Below are 21,335 nucleotides of genomic sequence, written 5' to 3' on the forward strand. Positions count from 1 at the left end.
AATGACGGGATTGATTTACAACAGAATTCTCCACAGGCTCCACCACGCTTATGCACTTTGAACTATTTATTTCCATAAATAAATTTGTGACAAATCATACACATCAAATCATTACTGCTGTGCTATTAGGAGTTAAGAATATTTTAACTTTTGCCCAAAAAACAGGGAACATGAATGCTATCATTTCATTGTGCCAGTATTTCATTGCCATTGTCTTACCAGGTTGTGATGACTCAACCGTGCGATTATCCTGAGTAGGTGGTGATGATGGTGAAGAGAGGAGCAGCTTATGGGTCAAACAGGTGTTTGAAGCTTCAGGTGATACAGCCTGCTGCTGGGCAGGTAGTTTTTCTCCTACTTGGGTATCTAGCTCTGTCTGTGAGGGTCTCAAGTCAGGCTCCAAGGCTTGTAGCTTGAGGGAGGAGTTCTGGAAACAGAAGCAGAACATGGCTTCAGGCAGACCAGCAAGAACAAGAGTTGTCAGAAGGATGAGTCCTATGAGCGTCTCAGGTGTTTCAAGTGCTGATCAGGAGTCTTGGAAAGTCCTGTAAAATCATTTTACTCGCTCCAATGAAAAGGAATACTCTGCGGCTGAAGCTTGGTTGGGCACCGAGTTCCAGGACGAAGTGAAACGAGTGGTTGTCTTTTCCTCCTGAAAAAGCCCTATAAGCAGGCTTATTTTGGAGGTGCTCTCAAAAAACTAGGAACCAACTTCTCAAAAAAAAAAAAAAGGCAAAAATTAATAGATCATTTTCATCTTGCCAGCTAGTTTCCAGCTAGTTACGAAAACAGATAGATGTAGTCATTGTCTGCTGAAGCTCTCCTCAGGTCCTGGTACAACAAAAAGCTGGTCAGCCATCCAGGCATGCATCCAGCACGACTCCTGCTGACTTTTGTCAGTCAGTGGTATTGTATGTGCATCAGCATCCAGTGTGGGATCTCTGTTAAGCAATGTGCTTTCGCATCGTGGGTGTGTGAATGCCTAAGAATATAACTAGTCCCCAAAGAGTATTCCTAAATCCACATGCTTTTCTTTCTGACTGTCATTCCTGGCACTTCAGCTGCTGAACTGCCTCCACATGGATTATTCATCATGTGTGGAGGAAGGAGATCGGCGGGAATACCGCTAATGTTGGTGTGTTAGGGAGGGAGGAGAGAGGTACTCTATATGACGAGGCGTTTCCAAGGCAACATTGTCAGACCGAGCTACGGAGTCTATGTGATGGACCTGCAGAGAGTCACGTAATGTTTAGCTCAAGCGTGTGTGTGTGTGTGTGTGTGTGTAAGAGGCTGTATATGCAATGAATTCTGATGGTGCTGTGCAGAGTGAAAAAAAATTGTATTTGAGTTGAAACAAAAACATGAACTCATTGAGGCGGTTGAAGGATCAGTAACATTAGTTTTGGGCATCTTATTTTTGTTCAGTTAGGCACCATCAACAAAACCAGATAAAGGATCGGGTTCTTCTTTCTTTCCATCCTCAGCTGTTCATTCATAAAAAAAGAAACACTTTGTGCGTCATAGGGAGGAGGTGGATGGATGGAAGGGAGGGAGGGGAAGGAGTGAAGCTGTTATTACCAAAGCAAAACAACCACAGACGACCACACATGCGCCTAGCAATACACACACAGGTGCAAACATGAAAACACAAGCGTGAACCACCTGAGGTATCAGCACTCCTGTTGTCATAGAAACCATCAACATCAAAAAAGTGTTGATTTGCGTACTTAAAGATACAGAGGACTTACGTCGAAGCTGTTGTTCTTGACTCTGTAATCATTGCAAGGAGAACCACAACATTTTCCTCCTCTTTCTTTTCGCTCCTGAAGGAACACACAGCATATGCACAGATCAAGTCTCATTTCCAAAATGGCACACATTTGTGGGTCATCCATGCACCTGCAAAAATTTTGTTTGCAGTGACAAATGTGGAAAGAAAATTAATTTGTTTTCTCTAATCATATTCAAGAGAAAATATTCTCTGTAACTGTTCATTGTTTTTAACAAAAGTTGACATGTGGGTGCCCATCAAACTGAAAGAGGTTCATCTCACCTGTCTTTAACAAGTGCTAAACGAGACCATCAATTATTATGTATATTGTAATATCCTCTTTGTACAACTGGTGTCATTATTGAAAATTCATTCATTTCACTTTGAAGTTTTAGTTTTTGATCTAAAACTGAATTTCAGGGATGCGACTGAACGTTGAAATCTAAGTGGGTTTCAAGTGCATTAGTAGATTACAGTTTGGTAGCTCATAGGAATAAGGCTTCAAACTTTCAAACCCAGCTATCACAGAATAATTTAAATTGACTGCAATTGAAGACGTTGCTTGTAGAAATTGTTTACCTTCCATTGTGGTGTTTTGGTTTTGACTTCTGTCTTGGAATCTGTGCAGCATAACAGACTGAAAAACAAAACTCTTGTCAACAACAGGCACAACAACAACACCACACATTGTGCTTTGTCAGTAACATTGTTTAATATTGTATCAAACCTGCTCCCAAGTAGCACTCCCATTGCTCTATGAAGCTTTCAGGCCAGACAGAGCTTATTTATGTGTGGCACTAATGAGGCATACCTGAGATGAACTGTCCTACAGCTCTCTATGGCAAACAAGAAGTCTACAGGCCACCATGCTAGGTCAACCTAATATAGCTAGCTCACGTGAGCCCCTGTGGCAGTCAGTGTTATTTGGACTGGAATCATATCAAAAACATGGCTGTGAGCAGCATAACGCTCTGATAACATACTTCCCAAATGAATGAAGGGCTGAGGAGTGAGCTGAAATGATAAACCAAGTACACAATTCAAAAACAACTGTAACATCCGTAACAAATTGGATACAATCAAATCTGACACACTTCAACTGCTCCAACTACCACCACACTACTTGTCAAAACAGCTTCTCACTTTTTTTTTGCATTGATATGTAATATTACACAAAACAGGGAGAGCTGTATAATGAAACAATACAGACCAGAAACGAAGGGGAAAGACAAATGTGCAATAACATGCCATCATATGTTGTCATGTGGAAGCTTCCCTCTCACCTCTTTGCATGTTGACTCTGCATTTGGGCATTTCTTTGTAATTCATTCAATATGCAGTGGTCTGAGAGAGATGACTTCCGACTCGCCTCTGTGGAAGCCTGAAAAGCAATTGAATCCATATATCTTTGTTGTCGCAAAGATTTTGAACATAATTGTGCAAAACTAAAAGCACCATTAGGAGTATTTTAAGCATATGTAGGAGGCAGCAGCTTCTTCTACAGATATAAAAATGTGAAAGGCCATAGAAACATTTGCTGAATGAGATTTACAGCTAGAGGCTGAGTGGTGGAGTTCAATGGGCTCAAGAAAAATAAAAACAACAAACAACAGAAACAAAACACATTAACAAACATTAATACGATTAAATATAAGAGAAAATCAACAATGCACACCATTAAACAGACATCACTGATGGCAAAGGAAGGTGTCCTATCCTCTACCTCATCTACTTTCGCCTCTGCTTGCTTTGTTGCTATGGAGGTAAACGATGACATCTGTGAAATGGTCCTGTTGATAAAGCATAAATTATTCAGTGGTAGTGGAATTAGATAAGTCCAAAATGTATTTACGTATTTATGATTGCTTATGAAGTTTATGAGATAGGCATGTGGGAAGAAACAAACGATCCAAAGTTTTTTCTTAAAAATTTCGTGAGTAGCATTTGTGGAATTTGCTGCCACCGACCAGTTGAGGGGGAGATATTATCTGTGTCTAAAAAAAGAGATGACAAACAGGAAAGATACTCACACATGTGTGGTATACACCAACTCTGCTGGCTCCCCTTGGACCTTTTGTGACTGTCCACTCTGGTGTGGATTCTGTTCTGGCCCTGGGTCAGTGGGGCAGGAGAGGACATGGCCTGCATCTGTACTTTCACCTCTCCTCTCAACAGCAGCCTGGTCTGAAATCTGTTTCTGAATGTCAGCTCTGACGTCAGAGCTGACTTCACAACCCCCACACTGCACTGTGTCAGACCTATGAAGAGGCAAAGACAGAGAACGCGGGATAGAGCAGATGAGGACAAAAAGGAAAATACAAATTTTTATCAAATTAATTGTAAGGATTTATAAACTGTTGTGTTTATTGAATCCTTAAACTGCTTTATACTGTGGATCAGTAATTAGGCTCAACCAATTTTTTTTTCTTTAAAGTAGGATCATAATCAATTATGGCATCCAGACTAAAATGGCTCCCTTTTGAAGTAAATTGATATTCTAAAAAAACAAACAAACAAACAAAAAAAAAAACATATCACAGTGTCAATTAAGTGGACTACATATAAGCTATCAATACAGAAATTCTTCTTCACCACACCAAAAACATAGTGACAGCTCTCCAGAAGAACTCTTAAGTTGCCTTTAGTGTGGGTTTTCACATATTAAAGAGGATTACTACAGCAAATTTTCTCAAATCCCCTAAGTTTAAATTCTCTTCAATCTGTCAACCCAGTTAACCATGCATAAACTGTAAACACACCCTTAGGAAAAAAAAACAAAAACACAATAGAAGGGTAACCCTCTTAGCAGTAAGGTTTCCATAAGAATAGAGATGCTCTTGAGGCAGATTCCTCAGGGTTTCATACATTCATAGCCCTGGACATTTTTTTTTAAGTGGACGAATAGGAAATAAAAGGATTGTCATCCAATTGTTTTGGATGACAATCCAATGGTTTCTGCCGTGTAGCATTAGTGAAAGACTGACTGATACTGAATACAATTTCTTATTCAATATGTTAACTTTTAGCAGAAATTGAGCGTATAGATCTTCTTATCATATGGTGCCCAGTTGGTGGTCTGGCAAACAAACAGCCAGCAGGTCATGAGTCAACAGTGCTTAATCTAATGGTTAACAACATGCTTGTGTAAAGCTTTAACGAACTGCTCCAAGCAAAAGCAAGGACAAACGAGGCAAAAAGAAAGTCAGCAGTTACGTACTTGCTTAAAGCTACATATGACTCAAGAAATGCAACCTACAGCAGATGGGTCAGTACAATAGCAGGAAACCAGTGATTGTTGTTAAGGTGATAAATCAAACTTCAAACACCCTTCATCTTCATCACAGATGCTTGTCAAAAGGGGGAAAAACAGAAAACCCAGGAAACCCAGAAAAAAATGCAGACAACAATAAGTATAACTATTGCATACACTGTGAAAACCGATGTAAACACCACAATGTTTGCAGTCCATCAAATTCAGAGAAGCACAAGCTACAGCATACTAAAGATTGTTTCTTTTTGCTGCAAGGCAACACTTCAGTCTTCAGTCATTTCAGTCTTACACACTCCAAGTGTAAGACTGCAGACCAATGTTGTTTTCACTTATCAGGGCTATTTATTCTATTTATTATTTATTTCTCTATTTATTCTAATAGGTTAATTATTCCCTATTCTCTATTTATTCTATTTATTCTAAATAGAGAATAGGGAATAATTAACCAAAAGGCCTCTCGTCTCCGCCTCTCTTCTATCCACTTATTTTAAGTCCTCTGTCTGTTGTTAGGACGTCTTCATAAACTGACTCTCCGTCATCTCCAACAGTGACTTCGATGAAACAATGAAAAACAATGAATGATTAATGTCAGACTGGCGCAAAAGTAGCGAGTAACGAGAGCATCAATAGAAATGTAGTGGAGTAAAAAGTCCAATATTTGTCCTTCAAATGTAGTGAAGTGAAAGTAAAAGTATCCCCCCAAAACAATACTCAAATAAAGTACAGATGTACTCCAAAACTGTACTTGAGGACCGTAGGGTAGTAAATTTACTTCGTTTCTGTCCACCCCTGCTGATTGGCTGGTGATGTTAGTTTGGTTGGAGGGAAAGCTGTTACTCTCATTCTGTTGATGGGTGAACTCGACTGACTGCTCCTACCTGACAAAATCCCGCATCAACAGCTTTGTTTTTTTAATGTTGATTTTTTTTTTTTTTTAAATCGCAGTCCAACGACACTGTCCCGGAGTACTTTAAGACCCGACTTATGCTGAAGCTGACGAGACAAGAAAACATCCTTTACTTCCTCTACTGTGTTATAATTTTCCTCAGCATGTGACTCATTTTATGCTTTAGAATCGAACCATCTCTTCCTTTGAGTTACATGGAGATGCCTCAGAGTCTGGTTTTATTTAACACGCTGAGGTGAGGACAAACTGCTGGGCTGTTTTTTCCCACCGGCTTTTGGCTTTTACCTGTCTGGATTGGCCACAGGATGACACCATGTGATTTTTTATGATTGATATGGCTACAGCTTTATGCCGGATGCCATTCCTGATGCAACCTCTCATTTCTCTGGGCTTGGGACCGGCACAAGAGTACCACTAGTGGGCGCCTTGTGGCTGGGGTTAATACCTGAGGAATCATACCCTGGTCTCCATACCATGCAGGTATACTCAACACTATACTAATGAAGCAAAAATTGAAGGTATATGAGATCATTCAAAGCCTCTACTGACCAAATGGGGGTAATCCATATCCATGAGCGAGAGACAAAAGAATACGCATATGCAGAGGAGCCATGGCCAAAACAGCATTGGTGTCCTTTCACTGTATTTTCTCTTCCTAGAAGCATTTCTAATTTGAAGTAGAAGCTTTGGTTACAAAAGAAGTGGAACTTTGTGAGTATGATAAAACACAACGGCAGTTTGACACAATCATCAGCCTTACAATTGACTATCAATGCTGAATATACAAAATGCAGTGCCATAGTGTAAAAAACTCAGCTCCTAATTTTTCCCCTGCGAGAAGATACAGTACTATTTTATGGCGTTAGGAAAGTTGACGACTGTACCTGCTGAGTTGAGAGTTCATCTGTGTTGTTTGGTTAACAGCACTGGTCACAGAAGGTGAGGTCTCTCCCTCCAGCATCTCCCCACTGCTCCATTCTGACTGACAGTTAGTGGGTCGGCTCTACCAGAATAATAGGAGTAAAACAAACACAGACTACTGAGGGGAGATAATAAAACTATTTTTCCCCATTATCTGCCTCGTTCAGCCAATTAAAATTACAGATAATACTTTTGACTAGTTTCCAGATCTTCAAACTTCAAACATTCATGACAGTCAAAGAATGATATAATTACCTACTGTTTAAACCTATACTTATTAAAAGTAGGAATAAGTTAATATTTATATCCTATTTATTTCTCTCTGCATATAATCATAATTCCTATTGCTATAATTAATCAATTAGTACAATTTGGAACCAGACAAGGGAAAGCTAGCAGATGGACGATCTGAATAACCAAAAGTGAAAAAATGTACACTTACTGGTTGGGGAGTTCTCTGGGTACCATGGTTATAGTTGTAACAGTTATTTATTTATTAATTTTTTAACTGTCACGTTTGTTTAAAACGTGACAGATTGAAATGCCACAAAAAAAGGTTTAAAGGGGCATACAAAATATCTAAAAAAATGTATATATTACAAGTGTTCAAAGACTACTATGAATAAAAACATTCAAAAAAGACAAACTATTACACTGAATTCATTTCGTAAAATATTTTGTCAAAGGCTATTTTAATGATTCACCTCAAAGTATGAAAGGGCAGACAGAGTAGGAGGAGGAGGTGACGGTGAGGCCACTGTGTTCTCCTCTGAGACTGGAAACAGATCCTTGTGATGCAACAGAAAATGGAGCAACAGGCCATTACACACGGTTTGCTCTTCTATCATCCTGGGTCCTGCAGGAACACTGCATGTGGGAGAGATAGAAAACAATATGACAATGCCACACATATACAAAGTCCCATGTATTGAACACGCTGCGCTGTCAAGGAACAAAACAACCTTAATGAAAAATGGTTCCATCTAGTGGAATGACATATACAGCAGTGAACTAAAACGTACAGGTTAAGACTATATATGATGAATAAAATCACACATTGGCCAATACATTTCCCCATAATGAAAAAAATCATAACTAAAAGGGAGAAAATAAACAGATAGGCAGTCGAGCCTTCTGAAGCTTCGCTTTGACTGGAAATTTTAAAGATATGCAACACTTGAGGTAAATACAACAGTAAGAACTGTGACAAAAAATGGGAAGTATTTATCTAGAATTAGTTATTTGTTATCTAGGTGTGTGCTAGTATGTTTTGCTGTTGTTGACATAATTCATTCTGGGTTATTTAGGGTCTTATCTGATGTATGCAGAATAAGTAAAAGTCAACATAGCATACCCAAAAGGAAGAGAATGTAAAAAATTGGCATTAATACATGTCTGTTTATGTGACAACCAGGTGAACTGACAGGACAGGACTAGTCCCTCAGATATTTTACATTAGAGGCAATACAGCGGGTTCATAAAGAGGTTTACATGAAAAATATGCAGGACTTAAGGGGGGGTTTTGCCAAAGAACCCGTCAAGTGCTGTGTGCCAAGAACATGCTACTTTTCAGTCATTGAAAATCTACTCGCTAGGCATATTTTAGATAGCAGAATATATTTGATTTTCCAGTAGCACAGTAGTCAAAGCATAGTAAAGAAATAGTCTTACTCAAATCTATATATCACTATTTAAAATTTTCTAGAGTTGAGGGCAGCCAGTCATATGATTCTCCACAAGAGACCCAAGAACTGGGTCAGCTGAGGTAGACCTACTCTCAATTGTTGTATCAGTGACCGAGTTGAATGTCTGGTAAACCCTGAAGATCAAAAATATCTTGAGCATTGCTGGAATTAAAGAAAGAAAGATATGATGGCTGCTAACTTCCTGCAAATGAATACTGATAACACTGAAGTCCTTGGTGTTGGTTCTGATCAAATTTTACAACAGTATAAAATCCCTCCTTGGGTAACAACTAACACAAAACCTAAATTTCAACTAGGATGTAAGGATCCCTGTTCAAATTATTTACAAATTAGAAACATAAGGAAATTCATGCCAATACTTCCCCAATATATATATATATATATATATATATGTATGTTATATATACATAGTATAGTGAAGTGTATCTGAAATTAAGTTTATAAGTATTATTAAATATTAGCTTTATTCGTATAGAATTAGCATCTCGAATCCTTTCTCAAAAACTTTGATACAATCTATTATGCCGAGCCTTTCTTTCTAGGCAGTTGTTGCAGGGACATTCTCTAATTTTTTGCAGTTATGGCATCCCAAACCCAACCCAGACTTTCCCAGGACAGTACACCCACTGAATAACTCTTCTTCCTCTGGTTATAATTAACATTTTCCCGACTTATACAGAACAGTGTGAGGACCACCACATTTCATGGACATGTCATTAACTTTGTGAAGAAAACAAAAAAACTATATTCTGTAAATTAATAGGAGATTAAGCGATCAACAACACAAGAAATAGACATTAGTAGTATCCCCAGAGAAAATGCATTTGTTTACAGTGACAAGAGACTTGTATAAACAGGAGACTAACAAAATCCTGATGGCGTCCATCATATCTGTCTGTCAATAGGCATGTCATGTTCTGTTATCAAGCACAATCCACAGAATCCACACCCATTTCCTTGGAGGAACAACCCTTTCTCCACCCCAATTTAGTCGTGTGGAAAAATGACGCAGACTCACAACCACTGGAGTTAATGAGTCACACATTTAGAGCTTCGCTCTCATGTCAAAGTATTTTTTCTACATCTTGATTTAATGAAAAACAGAGACCATAAACATTTTCTTCTCTGTTTTCATGCTCATGTGCTCTAGATTGTACTAGAGAAATCTCTTTGTATCTTACTTCAAAACTAAATGTGAAATCTAAAGTAAAAATAGGAGAAATGTGTTAATTACTTACACAGTGAGGAGTCACTAAACTTTCTTCGCAAGGTCAACGCCAGACTGTACTGACACTTTGCTGGCATTATTGAAAGAGCCATGTGTTCTAGGCATAGTCTGGAGAGGATTTGAATGTGGCATTAATAACAGAAACTTACTGGAATAGACAAGGCCCAAAGATGGTTGCCAGATTTTCCACAGGCATGTGATTTGATTGGCTGTGAGAAGCCACTCTGGACAAAAAGTGGATGAGGTAAGACAAAATAATGAGGTTGTCAGCCGGGAGGTGGCAAAGGTTTTCTCTCAGACACTGGTTCATCTCTGTCACATCAGCATGCCCTAAAAATAAACAAAATATTTATTCATATAAACAGTCACTGGACAGGGGCACTTGCACTGGACATACATGCGAGATTAGCTACAGAATTTCACTGCTGAGTCAGTAAAGATTTCAGTCTTTTGCTGAGGAACACTTCAGTAAAACAGATTCTTGCTAACAGTAAGGCCTGACTGGCAGTTTTTACACTATGCCACTGTCATACAATGGCATTTTAATGCAGGCACTATAGCTCTCAAATTTAGAGGTGCACGCAGCATATTTAAGGTGCTCAGAAGTACTGTGCTCAAATCTTGAGGCCACCAATAGCCACATACATTAAATGTATGATTATTATACAAATTTGATCTAAAATTACCAGTCCAGCTTTATTTCGGTGTACCTTTCATAGTACTTTTGAGGCTCAGAATTAGATGTTTGCGCTGTGGTTCTGCAACTATTGGGGTGGGTAGCTCTCGGAGGAAGAGTTTGAGGAGCGAGGCCACAGTGGGGACATCTCCTTCTTGCTCCAGGTCCACCCTCTCCCCACGGTCCCACCGCTGTCTCAACTGCCTGGTTCGTGCCACTGAGCTGCACAGACGGAAAAGTCCTCTGTGTTGCATCCCTGTGATGAGGAAACCGGTGAGTCCGGCCACAGTACATGGACTGATGTTTGAGTATTGAGTGGCATAAGGGGGGAAGGTGAGATGTATAGGAAACAAAGGAGTTTGTGCCACTATTACCGTTCTTATCCAGGAAGTCCACCATGTCTCTCAAGGCGAGTGGTATTCCACAGACCATCAGCCCTTCCTCCCTCAGCGCTTCCAAAGAAACCCCAAACACACACCTGCTGGCAAGTTCAAGCTCTGTCACCAGCGTGGGAGCAATGAGCTCTGGGCCGACCTTCGCGCTGGGCCTCAGGATCCTGACTGAATACAGGTCGTTCTGCGTGGAGTGAGAGCATGAGGCAGATGATTGAAATACAGAAATCAGAGTATCTTGTCGTGGTCAACTTCCTGGATGAACACAGGTGTTGTAGAAAAATAGCGACTGTCATTTCGAAAACTGCAGGCGCCACAAGGACCCAAAGAACCCATGATCTAATCGGAAGAAGTGTCTACAATATACAGTTGGCCAGTGATACGGCTAATGACACGTTTCTCAGTTTTAACAAATAAAAGCAACAACAGCGCTGTTAGGGGTATAGCCCGGGTGTAATGTATATATATATATATTTTATTGTGAAGTAACTCTCTAATAAAACTGTTTACGGTATTCTGGTTTTAACAGACAAGTACAGTCCCATGTGGGGAAAAAAGACAAACAGTGTTTCCCAAAGCTCAACTTACACAGAGCGACACTGAAGCTCCCATTTTTAGCTCGGCGGACCGGGACGGTTCTCCATTTTTCACTCGTAGCCCTGTTTGTCCCTCCTCGAACTAACGAAAAGTCCCACGCAAGCGGAGCAGCCACTGCCTTGGTACCAGCATCCCAACTTTAGGCTTATGAAAGATTAAAAATTGGAGCGGCGCTAGCGTACTTCTCATCATTAAGTTAGCTCCCTGAAAAAAAAAAAAAAAAAACAGAAAACGAAACACTGTTTACGTTGCCAGTCACGTGACAAGTGTGTAACCATGGCGACCTGTCGAGGTGTTGCCAGGAGAGAGGGAAGGAGAGAAGATGCAAACAGACGGCCCGCTAGCTTCATCCGGTCTGTATCTTAGGAAAACAGTCCATATACATGTATTTCCAGGAGCAAAAATGGCAACAAGGTTATGTATCCTATCACAAGGGTTCAACACGTAGCTTTAGTCCCATGATGAACATATTACAATCATACACACTCACTCTCTTTAATCCAAATACCTTTTATTGGCACTTTTTAAATAAAATAAGAGATCAGAAATACATACTTAAATAGTATATTACATAAAAAAAATAAAAAGAGTAGCTAAAAGTGGCAAACATACAAAGAGTATACTCATGGTACCTCATCTGAACCTTGTCAATATCGCCTACAAACACAAAAAGCAAATATAACTATCCCAGATTTTCTCTTGTGCGTGAAACTGGAGCTATCAGAGAGACATTTGCAGTGGTCTATTTAACAACATTCAAGTGATTCTACGAGTCCGTTGAAACGTTTCCATTACAGTTATCACAATAATCAATGTACAACTTCAGCTCTATGGCTGGCTTTGTGCATATAAAAGTCACTAGCACATTTAACTTTACAAATTAGTGCTAATACAAAGGTTCATCAAACAATGCACACATGATCCTGTGCACATATGCGAACATGCATGTACAGACACATACAAACACACTATACATAATCATGTACATAGAAAACATGATGGAACTAGCCTACTCAAAATGAATGCCAAAAAGGGTCACGATAATCATACCACAAGAGAATCAACATGCTTAGGGATGGAATAACAGTGGGATTGCGTCAGTGTTTTTTCATGTTTTGAGTCAGTCGAACTTTGAAAAAAGTCAAATCCATAAAAAGGAGGTATGTGGAGCTCACACTATTAAAAAAGTATAAATTGAGTCAATGCGCTGAAAACAAAAAGTATCTTGAAGCGAGGCTTTTGAATTGTTCCAACAGGCATTGTGTGTTGACAGGCATTGACTGTTGATGCTTTGGTAAGAAAGACACTGGTGCAATCAAGGTACATATTAAAACCAAAAGGCAAAATAAAAATGCTAAATGTTGCTAAAATTGGGATTATCCCCCCCCCCCCCCCCCCCCCCCCCCCCCCCAAAAAAAAAAAAAGAAAAAGAAAAAAGTATTTTTTTCTTTCCTTCCAGTCCATTTCTGTATTCTGAGATTATTGTGACATTGTAGTAGTTTCAAATCTTGTTACTGTGTTAAATAAACGACCGGATTTACAGATCCCGGTATTAAGAACGGCACCATTTTTTCAGCATTACTGAGAAAGTTCTCACAAACACAGAACAAATTTGGGAGTTGAACAGTATTGTTCAGTTCGCCTCGTAAAATGAGGCAATAATAATAAAAAAGAAATCAACACAGGCATCAGGATCAAACCTTTAAAAAGATCTGTGTGTATGGTTTGGACGTGAGAAATCCAGGCAAAGTACAGAGGAAAGGCCTGTATTTCATTTTGGTATATTAAAAACTGGTAGCAGAAATAATTGGAGAACCTCTGTATACTCAGAGAAATAAATTCCTGCAAGAGGTGCTTCAGGTACAGTTTGTCAGCGGATAATTGCTGGGCAGTACGGGTGAGATAACACTCTGTGTGAAAGGCGCTTGTATTTAGGCTACCGAGGCAACTTTGTCACAGTTGCTGGTGTAATGGACGTCTGGTCTGTTGTTCTCGGCATGCTTCTTGCTCCAGCAGGGAAGGGTGAGCAGAAAGAGAATGAACGCTCCCAACTCTACGCAGCTCCCACTAAAGTAGAATGCCAAATCATATGACTGTGTCCAGTCGAAGAACCATCCTGAAAAGTGATGAGAAAAAGCAGACAGTCAGGAAGGAATCCTAAAGTGGTCAGCTAAATAAAGATGCACTGGTTCCTGCTGTTTTAAGATGACATCCCCTTGACCTTGCCCTGCTATCTACTATCTAATAAAAACTTACTTTCTTGAAATGTCTCTGACCTTACAACAGGGACAAACCAAAACTCTGTACCTCTTGTACCTAACCAATAATTGCCAGTTTAGATAAAAACAGCCCTCTTACCTACAACAGGGGGACCAAGCATGATTCCAAATCCACCAAAGAACATAAGGATGCCATGGGCTTGAGTCAGTCTGTCCAAGCCAACAATCTTAGTGGTGATGTAGGAGGTAAGGGACCAGTTTCCAGAGAAGAAACCCAAGACAGCTGACAGGATCTGCAGTCCCACATAACTTTTAGTAATGGGGATAAGGAGTAGTGCCAGACCTCCTGCAAACATAGTGAAGGCATACAGATAGATGCTGTTGATCCACCTGATGTCCACCAGGACACCCAGCGCTAGCTTACCCACACAAGTGGCAATGGCACCAATTGAAACCAGAGGAATGACACTAACTTCTTCAATGAGTCCTTCAGTCTGTGCCACATCCTCTATAAAGAGCACAGGAGGGAATGCCCCCAGGCTGAACAGGAAGACAGCGATACAGAAGGCAACCATGGCTTGGTCCTGGAGGATCTCATACATGGAGTGCATGTAGGTGGAATAAGCCTGCTGTTTCTTTTTGATGACTTTCATGATGGCCAACCCAGCCAGAAAGCTTCCTTTCTTCTCCGTTTGAGTGGCCAAGTCCTTAGCATCGATGGCGATGAGCAACTCCTTTACCGCCAGACTTTTCTCTGGAGTGGTTGTGCCTGAACCTGTTGTGATCTTCAGGTCATCCAGTGGGGGTTTCTCGAAAATCTGCTCCTCTGTGTTGCGCTCCAGGGCAGCCTTTTGTTTGAGATAGTATCCTGGCATGTTGAGGGGCCTCATAAAGCCAGCACAGGCCATGAGATTTAGTGCTATAGCACCGATGATTAACAGGCAACCATCCAAGCCGTACAACACAATCAACTCGTTCTGAGCTGTGGCATAGATGAATGCTCCAACACTTGTGCCTGGTTGAGGGAGAGGAAGACAAAAAATCAGAGCTTATGCCAGGAGGTGAGAGATTAATCTATTCCAATTAAAGCCATTGTTCTAAATGAGAACAACACATGACATGAAAATGTATAGCCAAATGAGACCCTGATTAAAACTGCTACAGTCTACTTAAATCCATTTACATTATTCCATTGCAATGACTTCTAATTTCAATGTATATACAGTACAGGCCAAAAGTTTGGACACACCTTCTCATTCAAATGAATAGGAATGTGTGCCCAAACATTTGGCCTGTACTGTATATTTCGTTTTTATTTTCATTTTTTCTTTCTTTCTTTCCCTTGTCCAAGTTTGAAACAGCTGAGTCAAATTCCTAGTATGTTTACACATACCTGGCAATAAAACTATTTCTGTTTTTTTGTAGTTTTCAATAAAACTATTGTGATTTTTTCCTGCCCTCCCATACTGCTTCTGATTTTGTTGATGCTGCTGCTGAGGCTAAAATTGGGAATAACTTTCAAGAGTAATTTTACACGTCCTCTCTGGGAGGATAAACAGTCACACAGTTAAAAGTTAAACTAATATCACTAGTCAGCAGAAAAAAGATTTTCTTGGGCTGTTAATATACACAACATGATTTAGATTGACATTGTAAGATGTGTAAACATTAATAATGGTAAGGTTAAATCTTTAGAAATAAGCTTTTTATATGTATAACCCCCCATACATAGGCAATGTTGTCAAATGTCTAATCAAAATATATAGTCATTACCATTGAAGTTTTGATTCTCAGCTGAATCAGATGTGGTCACTGCCCATTAGTCCTTGTCTCTACCTAACAGACCACTTTGCCTTTGCTTCCCTATAGATGTTTACCTTGGATTCCCAAGGCTCCCAGCAGCTCATATATGAAAGAAGTATGGAGAACTGGTGTGCACCCAGAGGGCTCAGAGCAGAGAGGGAGCAGCAGTACCTGTGGTGACAATGCCAAGGGCAAGGCCGCGTCTCTTGTCAAAGTACTGACAGGTGATTGTCAACGTGGCTGCGTAGACCAGACCACATCCCAGGCCTGTGGTAGGAGAGAGGAAAAGACAAGATTTCCCTTTAAATCAGTTGAAAGGTGGAAAGGCTTTCACTTCTAAACATATACAAACATTCCAATTCCATTGCACAGTACATAACAGAAATTATCCCTCATGTTTCCTCCAAACTCTATAAATATGTATATTGTCCTATTATTTTTAGGAAATCATTCAAAGCATGATTTACAATGTACATAAATCTTCAGCAAGTTCAGCATGCACAAAGTTTCTTATGCAATACAATTAGCAAAACATGAAAGAAGCACATGATGAGCAGTAAACAAGCCCCATGTGCATCTACAGTTATAACCACTGTCTAAAAATGGCATCTCTAAAAATACATGACTGTCTTCAAATTTGCATGGCTTCCCCTCACCAGTGTGGCCCCTGTCAAAGACTGTGAGGGGTTGGCCAGGATTAAGGAACGCTGGGCTGTCACGAAAATATACAATAGCAGGTGGTGTTGGGCCTGCGCAGGCATCCAGAGGGGATACACGAGTAACAACACAAGGATCGGGCAAATAGAGTAAAACCAAAAGAATTGTCAACACCCCAAACAGCAAAGTCAAACAAGTGGTGCGAAACTGCAGTGCTTATCTTGTCTATTCACTTGTTTATTGTCATTGGGAAATCATTCAAAGCATGACAGATTTGACCTTAGGACCATCACAGACTTGGAATAGCCATATAGGGCAACCATAAGCCTAAGACAAATAATAGCGCAATGATCTCAACGTACTTCTAAGCACCTCCAATGGCAACGACTGGTAATTGAGAAAACTGTCAGCCTTTGATGTTACATAATAGCTGGACATGTGTGGGGCCTGTTTGAAATTATTATACAATGTGTTACAAGACCGTTACATGTTTGAGGGATAAGAAGCTTAGGTAACTGGCATGTCCAAAGAAACATCAAACACATTCTTCCAAACTTGATACCTAAGCCAACACCTTCCGCTCTGTCTGACTGTGAGGGTAATGAGGCCTCCAGGATATTTGCAGCATTAGATTTTCAGGCTTATTTCTAGAAGAGTACTCTGTTTTTTACTCCTCCAATTCCAATCATCACATGTTTCCTTACCAACCACAATCCCATAGGAAAAGATGAGGAACTGCACGTTGGGAGCAAAGGCACTGAGCATCAGGCCACCCGCCACCATTACACCACTGAAAATGGTCACCGGACGAGCCCCAAAGTTGTCCACACAGGCACTGCAGACAGGACCTGAGGGGGAGGGGGGGGTAGAAAGACAGGAAGGAGAGGGAAAAAAAAGAAAAAAAGAGAGAAATTGGTGAATGACACAGGAATGAAAATATTCAGGGAACACGCATTCTGAGGACATTCTGCTGTTTCATTTGCTGTACTCTGGATTCTGGATCCTGTTTCTGAGAAAATCTAAAATTCATTTTACAAAGCACTGCTGGATCTGACAATGACACTGACACATAAAATTAAGTTCAAACTGGCTACCTGTCACATGTGTTTTCACATCACTCAAGAAGATAATGTGACGTCCTGTGTTTATATTTTAGCTCAATGGCCGATGGTTTAACCAATTTCATTTTATTTTTCTTTCAACTCACTGCAAGACTGGAAAAATCTACTCATCCCTCACATTCTGTTGCACTTATTTGCTTTTCTTAGCTTGTCACTTGAAGTGCACAGTGTATATACTGAGTGCGATACTTTTTTTCTCAGTGCTTCCTGAATCCTCAAATACCCTGAGGTTGCTTGACCCAGACACAATGTGACTTTTAGACCAGCCTTCCCTTCTAACCAGGGTAAGACCCTGCTGTTGTGCAGGAGGAACTGCAGTGCTGCAGATGTCAGATAGCTGTGACACGTGTCCAGGACTTGGTCAGGCTCAGCGCCAAATCTGTCTAGTCATGATTTTCCCTTTACCCTGAGACAGCAAGAAATAAGATTGGCAGGAAAGCTGTGGCTTGGACAGAAATGTCAGTCAAAACCACTATCTATAACTGAATACGTTTGTGCAACACCGTTGTGGAGCATATAATATTTTATAACATCAGTACTGATGTTTATTTGCCTACATTTTACATTCCCACAAGCTTTTATCACGCAGCCAAATTTTTTTTTCTCCTCTTTTATGTATGATTGAATTCAAATATTTGTATACATACAACTTTTCTGAAATACTTAAATATTTTTGAAGGCGAGTCGTGTCTCTCCCCATATCTGTCTACCTACCTATCAGTGTATCTGTCTACCTTTCCTTACATGGTTAGATTACGGGCGAAGTGATCTTCCTGTTTTCATGGCATGGATGACTTGCACTTCCTTTGCTCTCATGGAAAATCAATAACAGCAACACTGCTCAGGGAGCCACAAAATGTCCATCTCTGTGACAGCACTGGCGTTTCCTCGAACCCACTGAAACAATACAGTCAGTGTAAGGAGAGCTCTTCAACTCCTGTAGATATAGTAAACATGTTCCCTGATAATGGATTGACTGGGGCTTTTTATGGCAGCCATTGGTCAGATTTGTTTAGAAAATATCTTGTACCTGCCGTGCTATCAGGAACATTACGTGGTATGATAATTGAGAAAGAAATGATAGGATAATAGGTGTAAAGGTGATCACTCATATCAGCAGAAATGTTAGCTTTATATTAGCTACGATAATATGGAATGACAAAACATCTCATTAATTCTCAGCAGAGGTAATTAATTCTAACTTGAATAATCTGACATTTAAAAAAAAAATGCTAAGTTTCTTTGTCAATTTCCATCCGTCTCTCTTAACATGTCTCAGTATCAGGACTCTCCCAGACCCTAATCCAATTAATCTGGCATTTAGCTTGGCACAGTAACCCCAATTTGGACCCATCTGCAGGCTTATTGTATTATCACATGGCATGCTACTCACTGGCTATAAGTCCTACTCCAGCTACAAGGGAGCCCACCCAGGCCGTCATGCCCTTGCCCTCCTGGAAGGCATGTAGCCACTCCGGGTAGAGGACACCCACTGACTGGGGTGATCCATAGGCCAGGAGTTGGGCCATGAAAGAGGCAACCACAATTGCCCACCCCCAGCCTCCGTCCAGCACTTTAGTAGATGGAGCCATAATGCTGAGGTTACTGCTGTCCTGTGGGATCTGCTGCAGCGGCGACAGAGCCAAGGTTCCTGCACATAGCAACAAACATGACAGAAATAAGGTTAAGAGCAAAATAATTGAAAAGATCAACAGTCATGTCCAAAACACACACTCACACAGTGCCTTGATGGAGTGAAGGCTGCTGCAGTGCTTGGCCTGGCCAAGCTGGCAGGTCACCTGTGTGAGGTCCCGGACACCGAATGACTGCAACTAAAACCCATCCAGCTGCCCCCTTTTGTTCCTTTATAACCACACCTTGGATGGAGGAGGAGAAAGTAAAGAAGGCTGCACTGCTAGTCCCCCCCCTTCCTGTATAATCCAGCTCTGGTTCTTATTATACACAGGGGAAAGGCCTGTCTCATGAACGGACCAAGTTTCTTAGCCTCCCAGAGAAACCTGATACCTCTCTGCTGCAGCAGTTTGTTTACTGCTGCATCTCAGCTGAGGAAAAGTTGGTGCGGATTTCTAATGTCTTTGCTGACAGTGTTGAATTCCTTCAATGTTGCCAGTTCACAGAATACTTACTTTATTCATTAATATAACAGGCGAAGACTCCATTCGATTAAAAAAAACCCCTCTATCCTCTATGGCCTAACTTAAATAATGCCTTCTCTATAATAATACCCGTGATCAGCCCATCAGCAGACTGTAAACAATGCAAACATGAACATACTGAGAGGAGAAGAGAAGCAGCTCACCTTCTACAGCATCAACAGCATCAACAGCAGCAGCAGCGGCCGCCTGCAGAGCTGAGCTCTACGGGAACTTTCCATGTAGGACGTTACCCGATTTAAAAAAAAAAAACCCAAATGTGTTCAAATGACACGGACTGCAGAGGGTCGGCCTGAGCTCGGATGTCTGCGGCCCGTGTGCGATGAAAGCACTCTGCATCATCTGCGCATTGTTGGTCTGTCTCAATCCGCTTTGTAGCCGGTGACAAACCGGTTCAAAGCTGTTCTTGCTGGTCCAGCAGCAGCTCGGAAGCTACGGGAGGAAGAGCGCTGCTTCCTCATGAGCGCCTGGAGCGCACAGAGGCTCTCCCCTCTCTGAGGCGGCGGCGCGGCGCGCCTCTGTGGACCAGCTTATATGGGTCTGATTTATTTTTTTTATTTTTTAAAGGATACATCTAAAATATCATATCACTGGAATGTCGAGTGCCCCATAACTGTTAGATGATCAGACGTGAGACTCACAAAGCAACGGAAAAAGTTACAAGAGCAAATAGAGGAAGAGATTATAATCAAAAACGAAGCCGCTGCGTTGTATAAACTAATAATCTTTGTGGTCAGGATAAAAGTTGCGGGTTCACGCGGGCTGTGTGTGGGCCACTCATATGGAGTCATCAGGCCAGTCTGAACCGGTTGATGGATGAGAATAAAAACACCCCAGCTCGCCAGCAGGGAGTAGCGCCTGTAGTCCTGCTCACAGGGAGCACCAGTGAATGCAACACATGGACTAAACTCCTGACTGAGCATGATCAGCCTTTGCATGGCAAACAAAACAACGAGTGTGATGTGACCTCAAACCTTTGTGAGCGCGATAGACTGGACAGCAACATGTAGACAAAATTACCTGGATTGCTGGATCTGATTAGTGTTGAAAACAGATGAGATTCAAACAGGAATAAAATAGACTACAGTTAATGTGAGAAAAAAATAAGCATCATTAACAAAAAAAAAAAAACAAAAACAGTTAGACCATGGCTCTATAACTATGATCTATAACTTTATTTAAATTATGATTCATTATATGTTGCAGTTTTTTACCCCAAGGAAGTGCTACCTGAATTTTGTTTTATTGCGTCCGTGAAAATAATGACAATGTATACTTCCTCATTCAGCAGAAGCATAATAAAGTTGCATTCACATGTGATCGCAGTCATCCTCATAACCCCAGGTTGGGAAAAAATATGACTGCCTCTACTGCAGTGAAGAAAAGTGAATGAAAAGAAGAATCCAAAGATGAAAGGACAAGGAGCTGAGTCAGAAAGTGGGAAGACGGACCAGAGGTCAACCTGCTTTTCACGATGAATGCATCTAAAACTCCTTAGAAACTTTGATGCCTTTCCCCATTTGCTGCCGGATAAGGTCTTACAGAACAGATTTAGGCTCTATAATCCCCTTCTGCCTGATAAATTATGGGGGGAAAAGAACAAGTGAGGCACAGTTAATTGTGCTCTACACTGGCATTACATTGACATGTTGCCCCAGACCAGTTTCAACCAGACAAAGTGCATGTAGGGGACAGTGTGTATGACTCAGTGGGGGTGGTTAGAGGACTGGAGCTGCTATGATACACTTTGAACACTATTGACCATAGTTAGAATCAGTGTTGGTGTTATAATTAACCCAAATATATCAGTTATTCAATACATTTACTGACACATCTCCAGATTCTGCATATAGTCCACAAGATAGCGTGGGTTATAAAACTGGTTTTGGTTC

General features: G+C 40.7%; 2 protein-coding genes across 5 annotated transcripts in view; both read right to left on the bottom strand.

Annotated features, from left to right (window-relative positions):
* The window catches only part of LOC115055658 (protein FAM13C-like), a 17,051-nt gene extending 5,406 nt beyond the window's left edge, over positions 1 to 11,645 (bottom strand). The window contains exons 1-12 of one of the 3 annotated variants that reach the window (XM_029521608.1): positions 11,461 to 11,645; positions 10,855 to 11,056; positions 10,515 to 10,736; positions 9,954 to 10,134; positions 7,575 to 7,737; positions 6,834 to 6,952; positions 3,802 to 4,029; positions 3,495 to 3,561; positions 3,055 to 3,152; positions 2,351 to 2,408; positions 1,749 to 1,823; positions 220 to 427 (exon numbers count right to left, since the gene is read on the bottom strand). In XM_029521608.1, the coding sequence (XP_029377468.1) occupies positions 220 to 427; positions 1,749 to 1,823; positions 2,351 to 2,408; positions 3,055 to 3,152; positions 3,495 to 3,561; positions 3,802 to 4,029; positions 6,834 to 6,952; positions 7,575 to 7,737; positions 9,954 to 10,134; positions 10,515 to 10,736; positions 10,855 to 11,056; positions 11,461 to 11,484 (1,645 nt within the window). In that variant the 5' untranslated portion in view covers positions 11,485 to 11,645. Of the gene's footprint in view, positions 1 to 219; positions 428 to 1,748; positions 1,824 to 2,350; positions 2,409 to 3,054; positions 3,153 to 3,446; positions 3,562 to 3,801; positions 4,030 to 6,833; positions 6,953 to 7,574; positions 7,738 to 9,953; positions 10,135 to 10,514; positions 10,737 to 10,854; positions 11,057 to 11,460 lie in introns of those variants that run through there. The other 2 variants (XM_029521607.1, XM_029521609.1) reach the window with 2 other exon arrangements.
* Positions 11,646 to 12,886: 1,241 nt separating this feature from the next.
* Positions 12,887 to 19,690, bottom strand: LOC115055568 (monocarboxylate transporter 9). 2 transcript variants are annotated; one of them, XM_029521479.1, is made up of 6 exons: positions 19,590 to 19,690; positions 18,663 to 18,920; positions 16,853 to 16,996; positions 15,663 to 15,758; positions 13,828 to 14,703; positions 12,887 to 13,585 (listed from the first exon to the last, which is right to left on the bottom strand). In XM_029521479.1, the coding sequence occupies exons 2-6, from the start codon at positions 18,859 to 18,861 to the stop codon at positions 13,401 to 13,403; spliced, it is 1,500 nt and encodes a 499-aa protein (XP_029377339.1). In that variant the 5' UTR covers positions 18,862 to 18,920; positions 19,590 to 19,690; the 3' UTR covers positions 12,887 to 13,400. The 2 variants fall into 2 exon arrangements, with proteins under 2 accessions (XP_029377339.1, XP_029377340.1); XM_029521480.1 differs by lacking the exon at positions 19,590 to 19,690 and adding an exon at positions 19,008 to 19,083.
* Positions 19,691 to 21,335: the final 1,645 nt, after the last annotated feature.

The sequence above is a fragment of the Echeneis naucrates genome, chromosome 15, assembly GCF_900963305.1.
Source record: "Echeneis naucrates chromosome 15, fEcheNa1.1, whole genome shotgun sequence".
Classification (NCBI taxonomy): domain Eukaryota; kingdom Metazoa; phylum Chordata; class Actinopteri; order Carangiformes; family Echeneidae; genus Echeneis; species Echeneis naucrates.

Excerpts from the sequence above, each read along its gene's own strand:
- LOC115055568 (XM_029521479.1), bottom strand. The coding sequence starts at position 18,861 with ATGGCTCCATCTACTAAAGTGCTGGACGGAGGCTGGGGGTGGGCAATT. Across the intron at positions 15,759-16,852 it reads TTCCTATGGGATTGTGGTTG|GCCTGGGATGTGGTCTGGTC; the intron begins GTAAGGAAACAT and ends CTCCTACCACAG. Across the intron at positions 13,586-13,827 it reads GCTTGGTCCCCCTGTTGTAG|GATGGTTCTTCGACTGGACA; the intron begins GTAAGAGGGCTG and ends ATCACTTTTCAG.